Genomic DNA, 10,896 nt, shown 5'->3' on the forward strand with positions numbered 1-10,896 from the left:
TAACCAACTGAGCCACCCAGGCGCCCCTTTGGTGATTTTTTTTTAAAGTATTTATTTGAGAGGGAGAGAGCACGAGCAGGGGATAAGGGCAGAGGGAGAGGGAGAAACAGACTCCCCGCTGAGCAGGGAGCCCAGTGCCAGGCTCTGGGATCATGACCTGAGCCAAAGGCAGAAGCTTAACCAACTGAGTCACCCAGGTGCCCAGTGATTGTTTTTGATATGAAGTTTTCAGTTTTGTGTAGTTAAATGGGATTTTTCCCTCTATGATTTCTTCTACTTTTTTTTTTTTGGTTAAAGCGTCCTTGTCCATTTGGAGTCTTAATTCTTTAATCATGTTTACCTTCTCTCTTTTTTTTTTTTTTAAGACTCATTTATTGGAGGGCCGAGGGACAGAGCGAGAGAGAGAGAGAGAATCCCAAGCAGACTCTGTGCTGAGTGGGGAGCCTGACATGGGGCTTGATCTCAGGACCTGAGCAGAAACCAAGAGTCAGATGCTGAAATGGCTGAGCCACTCAGGCGCCCCCTACCTTATTTCTTATCAGTTAAAAAATTTGTTTGATTCTGAATTTTACTTTTTCTTTTTGGGTACGTAATATGGTGTGAGATTCCAATTTGATTTTTTTTTTTTTTTTTGTCCCCAAAAGAGCCAATTTTCTCAGCCCATTTGTCTTCTGCACCTGGTGTGGATTCTCTTCTCACCTCTTGGCTCAGGCTGTCCCCTGATTTTACTGTCACTGTAACATGAGGTCAAAGGCCTCCTCTCCCAGCCTCAGTCCTGGAGAACTTTCACCGGGTGCCCCAGTAACGCCCCTTCCAAAGAAGGAGACACATGGGCTACAGGGTGACCTCGGTGGAGGATAGGGATTGGCGTTTCCCCCGAATCCTGACAGCCTGCACGCCCTTTCACTCACTTGGCCGGCTTACTAGAAAATACCAAGAGGTAGCAAAACAGAAGGGACTTGGGACATCTCGGTGCCTGTAGGCTGGTCAGACTCTCACTCTGTCAATTGCCAAGTGGGATGAAGTGGGTCAACCTGTCATCCGTAGGTCAGCAGACAGAGCCTCTGGAGCCTTTCCCGTCTCGTTCCACCCCCATCAACAATTTGATCCGTGGGAACTAGAGTATGTGTTGCGTGCACTGTGGCCTACTACCCACACAAACAAAAGTACAGATCAGTGGCTACAAACACTTCAAAGGCTGGACATTAGCCAAGTCTCCTGTTAGCCTCCCTGATCTAGGTGTGGTTAGGGTGTTGCTCTGCCTGGCACTGGGACTCTGAGCAGTATTACAACACAGAACTTAGCGCAGGCCGGCTTACGGCTCAAAACCACCCCAGAGTCCTTGCTGTGACTCAGGAGGCCCTCCCCGCGCTCGCCCCTGCCTGCTTCTCCGACCTCCCCTCCATCACCGCCTCTCTTGCTCAGTCTGCTTTGAGCCACATGCCTTACTCAGCATTGCTTCTGAACACCTCCCGATTCATTTCCCTCTGCCTAGAACATTCTCTCCTCAGGCTCTTAAGGCCCCGTTCCTCACTTCATTCAGGTTACATGTCCTCTCAGAGAGATCTTCCTTGATCACCCAACTTTAAAAAAAAACAACAACAAGAAAACAGCCTGGGTCACTCTCAATTCTCTGCTTTATTTTTCTTTATAGCACTTTGTGTGACATTTTATACACCCATAAATACACACCCTCTTGTTTATTGTCTCTCCCAACTAGAATGTATGCTCTGCGAAGGCAGAAACATTGAATTGTTCTTCTCTACATTTCCTCACCTTGGTCGGTATCTGACAGAGTAGATATCCAGTGGTTGGTAGCTTGAAAATGTGAATACCATAGTTGACACAAGTCCAGAGAAAAGCTGTCATCCAAGCACCCAGCTGTAATAATGTACGTTATCTAGGGCCCTATGATGATCACAATGGGAAAATGGCCTTTATTCCAATCTGCAAAAGACTGTATAAGAATGAACATTCCAGAAAATATTACTAATGAGACTTATGCGTGAGGATCTTGCATAAGTATTAGCTGATTAATCCTCACTAAAGCCCTTTAAGGCAGACATTATCTCCATTATCACAGATAAGGATCCTGAGACTGTAACTTGCATGATGACATATTTATCGAAGGGATGCAATTCAGGATCTGGTATCGGACTCCAACAGCCAGGCTCTTTTCTGCTCTGGTGCACTGCCTTCCACGGAATATCATCAGAGATGCTTAACATACATTATCCATTCGGAAAAAGAGCGCTCAGATGATTTAACCACTAGCACAGCTCCTGAGGGGTACAACTTACCCCAGGTTTTCTGATACCCACCCAGCCCAGAAAGTGAGACCATAAAATACATAAAGCTTAAAAGACCATGGGACATGCATGCCCTTCCCCTAAGAATGAGTGAGCTCCACATCTTGTTACACTACAGTGGACAGAGTTGTTTCTGAGGTCTTATCTTCCAAAGACGGTAAAGTTTTTGGAAAGAGAATAGCAAGAAAGCTGGTTCTCAGACAATATATATTCATTTGCTCATTCAATAAATATGTATTGAGTGCCAACCATGTGCTAGGCACAGAGATGAGCACTGGGGACACAGTGATGAATAAACAAGGGAGATGCTGTCTTTGGTCTCACGGACCTCATAGGCTAAAAAGGATCTTTGTTAAAATGATGCTGCCACAAATTTCATTTTTAGGACTCAAGAAATATTTATGGACTACTTACTGCGTTTCATGGTTTAAGAGGAGGGCATAAAATAGTGAGTGAAGCCAGACACAATTCCTGCTTTCATGGAGCTTACAGTCTCATGAGAAAGATATTAAATAATAACGTGTGCACATGGTGATGTGAAATCCTACAAATAGTGGAAACTGGCTTCCTTAGATTAGGAGATTTCTGCTTGAGGAAGTGCCACTGGAGCTGAGATCTGGAGGACAAATAGAGGGTAACTAGGCAATGAGTGGGGGCGGGGCGGGGGGGGGGAAGAGAACCCTCCTGGCAACTTGAACAGCAGGTGAGAGGATCCTGCTGCAGAAGGAACGATGGCGAGCAGGAGGGACAGTGAAAGAGGACTGAGTGTCCGGAGAGCTGGGAATAAGGAGCGCCCTGGTTTCAGGTGGGCCTGAGCCTGGGCCAGGAGCAGCCCCGGGGGGGCTGGCGTACCTCCCCAGCCGGCCTCTGGGTTCACGGTCTTGGAACTGCAGCTCCTCCATGCCGGAGACACGGAGCCTGGAGGCAGGGAGGCTCAGAGCATCAGCAGGCAGGGGGAAACTAGATGATCCCTAGCATCTGCAGTAAAACCAATGCTACGCCTCCAGGGACAGCTTCCCTGAACTTTCCAGAGTGCCCAGACTCAGCAGTGGACCAGAATGCTGTTTTTGGGGTCCCACTGAACTGGATTTAAGTTCTTCATCTGTTACCAGTTAAGTTTCTCAGTCGGTAGGAATAAAAATATTTCCTTTTCCGAGTTCTTGTGAGAATCAAATGAGATAAAGCATTAAAGCCCTGAGCACGGGGCCTGGCTCGTGGCCGATATTCGGTAAATAAGAGCTGTTGTTGTTCTTCATCTGTCCAACGGAGACAATGAGAGTGCTGGTTGCCGCACATGGTTATGCAGATCCCTGTCTGGATTGCGTGTGTGGGAATGTCAGGCCGGGCCTCCTTTGCGCAGTCCCAGTTCTAATTTTAAGAGCCAGGAGCCTACTTTTCCTGCTCTGTCGCCCCGTAGGAAAGCGGGGCCATCGTGCTCAGAATCTGCCCGGTGCAGCACGTGCATTCTTTTAAAAGAGCGACCTCTCCCTTTTCTCACGTTTCCAGGTTTCTGGGTCCCCTCCCGTCTGGAAATCTCTGTCCCACACCGGGCCGGGCAGCCCCGCCGCAGAAGGCACACCCGCCACGCCCACCCCTGGGCCGGCCCTGCCGCGGTGCCCGCCGGCGCTCTGCCCGGGGAGGCCGGGTCGCGGCGGGACGGGCCAATCAGAAGAAGTTTGGCCCTCTGCAGGCTCCGTCCGCTCACTAGGAGGCGCTGCGGCCGCCGCGGCTGCTCCCGGGGCCGGCGCGGGCCGGAGCGGTTGGGCTGGCGGCCGAGGCTCGCGGCCATGGAGTGGGCTTCCGAGTCGGCGGCCGTGAGGCGGCACCGCGTCGGAGGGGAGCGCCGGGACGGCCCGGCGGCCGCGCCGCAGCCGGGGAGCGAGGTCCCGGCGCAGGAGCCTCCGGAGGACGCGTGCGGCGGCGGCGGCGGCGGCGCGAAGACGCGGAAGCGGAGCGCGGGGGGCGGCGGCGCGAGCCGGGGCGCGGGGAGCGGGCTGTCCGAGGCGCGCGCCGCGCTGGGGCTGGTGCTCTACCTGCTCGCGCTGCGGGCGCTCGTGCAGCTCTCGCTGCAGCAGCTCGTGCTGCGCGGGGCCGCCGGCCGCCACGGGGAGTTCGACGCCCGCCAAGCCAGGTACCCGCCGCTCCCGCCCGGCCCGCGCGTCCGTCTGCGGCCGGGGCCCGGGGCTGCGGCACCTGCGGGCGCCCGCCCCCCCTCCTCCCCCCGGGATCGCCCGGGCTCGCCGGCGCCCGCGGCCGCACGTGGGGCGGGGCGGCCCCGCGCGTCCCTGCCCCGGAGTCCCCGTTTACGGATTGCGGAGCTTGCCTTGCCCCCCTGCGAAGCCGGGAGCGCAGCCTGGGGGGGGGGGGCGGGGAGGGTGCCCGGGTCGGGGTGGGGGTCTGGATTGCGCTGGCTTGGCCGCCTCCGTTGTGCCCCACTTGCTCTTGGAGGGTTGGTAGTCGTCCCCCATCTTCTGGAGCAACTTCCACTTTTTACTAGCCTTCCTGCTTTGGAAATGAAATGGGAAGCGACATCTGTGTACCTAGGCCGTTTTATAAATTCGCTTTGGGGGGTAATGCAGTACTCAACTTCTTGAGGGTCACAGCCCTCACACCTGTAAGCCATGGAGGCTTTTTCTGAAAGACTGCACGTTCAAAATCTTACACTTTCAGAGGTTCTGAGATTCCTGGAGTTTGTCCTTGGGCCCCTGGTGTGTGAGATTGGTTGTTTCTTTTTTGTTTTAAAGAAGGAGAGAGACTTTTGAGCATGCTAGGGAAGGTGATCAAAGTCAAAGGTATCGTAACGCTAAGTATATCAAAGCTCCTAAGGTCATAAGCTAGCAGAGTTTTCAACAGCCACTGTGTTTTTAAAAACTTTTGACTACAAAGTGCTGGAAGCTTATTTTCTTAAGGACTTTCTGGAACACTCCTCCCCCACTCCCTTTTTGCCTGCTTGGAATGCAGTGAAAACACAACACGTTTTTTGTTGTTGTTTTACGGGTAGGGTTGGCTTTGGCCTGAATTGAAGTTATTAGGCCTAGTGTGCATTGAGACGGCTGAGTCCATTCTCAGCGATCAAAAGTTTTCTTTTCTTATTCAACCTCTTGCCTTAATTGTCTCTGCTCATTGGCTTCTGCTACTTAGAATCAGTAACCCTCCAGAGTGTGGCACAATGAAGCTGGATTCCTTCTGTCCAGCCTTCAAGCAGCTGCATGTTTAGAATAGAATCCCTGGTCTTTGTGTTGATTTGATATGGGGATAGGGAGAATTTGGGAGTGGGGTGCGTGGAGAAAACTCTGAAGGGAGGAACTCCCGGGAGGCAAAATAAAATGATGGAGCCTTACAAGTGATTTTCACAGGGTAACTGAAATAATAAAAGTCAGCCCCCCCCTCTTTTTTTTCGTAAGAAGTCGGGGAACCTGTTTGCGCAGTGGGGTCGGGAGGGCATGCAGGAAAAATCTGCCCTGTGTCAATGCCAGTTCTCAGCCTAGCGCTCCTTGTCACTGTCATCCTTTCGGTTTCTTCCAGGGATTACCTTGAACACATAACATCCATTGGCCCCAGGACCACAGGAAGTCCAGAAAATGAAATCGTGACGGTCCATTACCTTTTGGAACAGATTAAACTGATTGAAGATCAGAGGAACAGCCTTCACAGGATTTCGGTCGACGTGCAGCGACCCACAGGCTCCTTCAGCATTGACTTCCTGGGGGGTTTTACGAGTTACTACGACAACATCACCAACGTCGTGGTGAAGCTGGAGCCCAGGGACGGAGCCCAGCACGCGGTCCTGGCCAACTGTCATTTTGACTCCGTGGCAAACTCACCAGGTACGGACCTGGTCTTTAGTCCTGTCAGAGTTGCACATCAGTAAGCCCAGAAAGCTTATTAACTCCAAGCTGCTTGGGCAGTTGTTCAAGATAAAGATGCAGACCCTCACCATTCGCTCAAGTGCTTGCTTGCTCTATTTTTTGAATATCCATGCCAGTAGCCCAGGGGCTGGACGTGGAATGTTTCCGGTAGGTCGCAGCTGCTTTATCAGCATTGCCAGTCCTGTGTCCCTGAGTCCCAGGGCTAGGTTCCGCCACTTGAAGTGTGCACTCAGCTAGGTGTTGTATGAGGCTTTGGGGAGTTGGGATGAAGGAACGGTTTTTGCCTTCAGGGAATGCAGGGTTTGGAAGACAGCTCTCCTAGCAGGGAGGAGTTTGGTTCACTGGGGATGCCATACTTTGAGAATATCTCATTAATCTATAAACCTTGCTCTGAAAATACTTCGGTAAAATAGAATACCTGATGTTTAGGACAATGCCTGACACAATAAATACTTGCAGAATGAATGAGAATTCCCTAAATTAGACTTGCATTTTTAAAAATAAGATTCACGAGGGAGATGTTTTCAGTAGCTAGATTGTAAGTAGGGACGAATAGAAAACCCTATCTTTTGTCACAGGAGTAAACTTAGCTGATCGCCACTGATCAGAGACAGAGGTGGTGCCAGATGCTGGGCTTCTAGCCTGTCAGTTCTTTGAGCTACATTTGAAAGGAAGGAGAGTATTCGCGTGTAGTTAATGTTCTTTTTGGCAAACTACCTAATCTCTTCTTTGCTCAATTTCTGGTCTGTAAAATGGAGATAGTAGTACTCTCATGGCATGGAAAATCTTTTTTTTTTTTCTCCCCATTGTTATTTGATAGTAATTCTGAGTTGCTTGGACTTACAGCACGCTCATATGAACATCTAGAGTTGTACAAAAGATTAAAAAAATTGCTTGATAAAGTGATTCGTACTAGGATGTCTTTAATCAGAAAGCTTGCCAATTGCATTTAGAATGTGGCATGCTTTTTCAAGTATCCGTGTACAAACATCTGTTTTATAAAGTCAGAAATACCTTTGTGTGTGCTTAGGGAAACCAGTAGTCTTTTATGCCTATTTCTTTTTTTTTTTTTTTTAAGATTTTATTTATTTATTTGAAGAGAGAGACATAGTGAGAGCAGGAACACAAGCAGGGGGAGTGGGAGAGGGAGAAGCAGGCTTCCTGCTGAGCAGGGAGCCCGATACAGGGCTCAATCCCAGGACCCTGGGATCATGACCTGAGCTGAAGGCAGACGCTTAATGACTGAGCCACCCAGGCGCCCCTTTTATGCCTATTTCAACGAAGCTGTAAATTAAGTGTCTCCCTGGGCCCACTATTACAGTGCTTAAATTCTTGGATGGGACAGATTAACACCATGGTTATTTAAGAGCATTATAAAAGGAAGGTGTGTATGCAAGTATCAGAAACATAGTGCTGGTTATTACAAATCGCATACATGGAGTCCAGGAAGGAAACGATGGCGATTTTGTGGGTCATTGGAACCCATTTTTAATTAAAATTTTATAAGAATACCTAGCCAACAATTTCAAGGAAATTTCTGTCAATTATAAATTGTTCAAGTAGTTGAAAATAAATAAAAATAGCTAAAAAACACAGTATATCCTTTTAGTGGATGAACTAAGTGAAACACAGAGATACATATTTTTTTTTAGTTCTTTTCAGCAGCGTATCTGGAACTTTAGGAACTGCTGTACCATTTGGAGTAATGTTACCCACAGAAAGGCCTTAAATGTCTTCTTGGGTTTGCTGCATGGGTCCAGGGTGTTGGTAGAAAAGAGTGAGTTATTTCAGTGGTGGTTTCAATTTCAGGGTTAATTCTGACTGGAAAGTGATGTTGGCATATCACCCGCCCTTAGAGATGCTGTCCTCTAACTACCCTTTTTTTTTTTTTAAGATTTTATTCATTTATTTGACAGAGAGAGGGAGAGAACAAGTAGGCAGAGAGGCAGGCAGAGGGAGAGGGAGAAGCAGGCTTCCCGCTGAGCAGGGAGCCCGATGCGGGGCTCGATCCCAGGACCCCGGGATCATGACCTGAGCCGAAGGCAGCGGCTTAACCGACTGAGCTACCCAGGTGCTCCTCTAACTACCCTTTCTGAAAGGTATTTAATCCGGGGCCCCTGGGTGGCTCAGTCCGTTAAGCATCTGACTCTTGATTTCAACTCAGGTCATGATCTCAAGGTCATGAGATCAAGCCCCATGTCAGGCTCAGCCCTGGGAGTGGAACCTACTTGGGATTCTCTCTCTTCCTCTTCCTCTGTCCCTCCCCACCTCTCTCGCTCCAAAAAAAAGGTATTTAATCTTCTCTAGCCCCGTTCTCAGTTGCCAGAACCATTAAAATAAAGGAAGATAAGTAGACAGATTAATTTTTTTTTTTTTTTTTAGATTTTATTTATTTGACAGAGAGAGACACAGCGAGAGAGGGAACACAAGCAGGGGGAGTGGGAGAGGGAGAAGCAGGCTTCCCGCTGAGCAGGGAGCCCGATGCGGGACTCGATCCCAGGACCCTGGGATCATGACCTGAGCTGAAGGCAGACGCTTAACGACTGAGCCACCCAGGCGCCCCGACAGATTAATTTTTTAAGCAACCCTAGATATATTTCTTTCAGTTTTCCTTTTTCTCACTTTGAATAAACATTTTATTGTTTGCTGTTTACGTTAAAGTAACTCAGTCTCAAAGTTAAAAAAAAAAAAAAAGTCATTTCCTTTGGTTGCCAGAAGGTGTTACTTTTTACTGATAACTGGGTAGACTTTCTGCTTGATAATAATTAGTTAATGATTACTTTGTTCACTTTGATTAAAATACAGTTTAGTGATCACTACCAAGACAGGGATGGCTAATTAGTTTCTTCTTGAGTAGGAAGGGGTCTGGAATGTAACAGTGCCCAAGCTAGCATTTTAGCTCGTTGCAGAGCCTTTCTTAAATTTGTAAAGAGAAGGAACAATTTAACACTGGATGCGGACCACATTTTCTTGTAATCCTCATAACACACCCATGAGATAACTATCATTGGCCTTGCCCTCCAAACCAGGAAATTGTAGGGTAAATAACAGCTAGAATTTACTTCCAGGTCTTTCTTGCCCTGAAACCCATGCTAAATTCTGCAGCACCCTCCCTCCCCGTGCGTAAACGCAGAAATGCTCTTGCCTGGATTATTGCTGTGTCTTGTTTACCTACACTTGAAACTTTTTAGTATGTTAGATTTCAAATTGTACAAAAACAGAATTGTTTGACCTCAGCGTACCCATCACCCAACTTCAGAGACCCGATCTTGTTTCTTTTTCCCCACTCCTGCACCTCTTGGTTATGTTCAAGCAGATCTCAGCCGTACTGGTTTCTCTGTATTTCAGTCGGTATCACTGAAAGATAAGGAGTCTTTTTGGACATGCTCAAAATACCATTAATTACCTCACTAAAAAAACTTAATAATTCCTTAATATCATCAAATGTCCAGTTAGTTCCTTTACCTTTTATAGTGCCTTAAAAAAAAATCAAGGTATTAAAGTCATCATTATAATCACCTTTAATAAATCTGTGAAGTTTCTGAATCAAGAAGTGAAGAGGTCTGCTGAGGGCCTCTGCTTTCTCGCTGCTGGGAGCGGGGATGCTGTTTAGGTCATTGGTCTCCGTCCTGTGTCTTATTAGATATGATGTCTTCTTTGTATTTGTTCATCACATAATCCCTTTCATCACATGAGCTTTAAAAAATGCGACACCACCCCATGGCCCCCCCCCCCCCCCCCGCCCAACCCCATGAATGTGGAGGGATGTGCAGCTTTAGGACTGTGGCAGGAAAGGCCCGGTGGCGGCTGGAGATGATGGAGGAAGCCAGGGCACCAGACAGGAGACTATTACTGTGGACGTGGCATGAGGAGAGAACGGAGCACCTTGCCTCGGGATGATGAGAATGCCACTTGTCAGTATTAATTGAGGTCCCACCTGGCTGCTGATTCAACAGATGTGAGTTGAGGGACGGCTCAGGGCTAGGCACGGTTCCGCACCAGTCCGCACGCGAACCAGACCGAGGGTCCCAGCCCTCCTGGAGTGAGGCGGGGCCGGCGGCTGCTGTTGTCAACCAATGGTGGCAGAACAGAGCTATGCTTCTGGTCTTGCAGCCATGGTGGTGCTTTTTTTTAAAGTAGGCTCCACGCCCAACATGGAACCCAACGTGGGGCTAGAACTCCTGACCCCGAGATCAAGACCTGAGCCGAGATCAAGAGTTGGACGCTTAACCAACTGAGCCGCACTGTGGTGCTTTCTTGATGAGAAAACCCTGTTCCTAGCCATGACAGTTCATCCTGTAAAAGGGGTTTTTTGGTTTTTTTTGTTTTTTTAATTTCAAAGATTTTATTTACTTCTTTGAGAGAGAGAATACCAGCGATGGGGAGGAGCAGACTCCTCGCTGAGTGTGGAGCCCACCACGGGGCTCGATCCCAGGACCCCGGGATCATGACTTGAGCTGAAGGCAGACGCTTAACGACTGAGCCCCCCAGGCCCGCCCCTTCATCCTGTAAAAGTTTTTTTTTTTTTTTTTTTTAAAGATTTTATTTATTTATTTGAGAGAGAGAGAATGAGAGAGAGAGAACACCTGAGAGGGGATAGGGTCAGAGGACGAAGCAGACTCCCTGCCGAGCAGGGAGCCCGATGCGGGACTCGATCCAGGGACTCCAGGATCATGACCTGAGCCGAAGGCAGTCGCTTAACCAACTGAGCCACCCAG

General features: G+C 48.8%; 1 protein-coding gene across 2 annotated transcripts in view; it reads left to right on the top strand.

Annotated features, from left to right (window-relative positions):
- Positions 1–4,081: 4,081 nt before the first annotated feature.
- Positions 4,082–10,896, top strand: part of ERMP1 (endoplasmic reticulum metallopeptidase 1) — a 42,716-nt gene continuing 35,901 nt past the window's right edge. For both annotated transcript variants that reach the window (XM_081802776.1, XM_081802777.1), the window contains exons 1-2: positions 4,082–4,440; positions 5,835–6,136. In XM_081802776.1, the coding sequence (XP_081658902.1) occupies positions 4,097–4,440; positions 5,835–6,136 (646 nt within the window). In that variant the 5' untranslated portion in view covers positions 4,082–4,096. The remainder of the gene's footprint in view (positions 4,441–5,834; positions 6,137–10,896) is intronic.

This window comes from Leptonychotes weddellii, chromosome 14 (genome assembly GCF_054177405.1).
Source record: "Leptonychotes weddellii isolate Sample4059 chromosome 14, ASM5417740v2, whole genome shotgun sequence".
Taxonomy (NCBI): domain Eukaryota; kingdom Metazoa; phylum Chordata; class Mammalia; order Carnivora; family Phocidae; genus Leptonychotes; species Leptonychotes weddellii.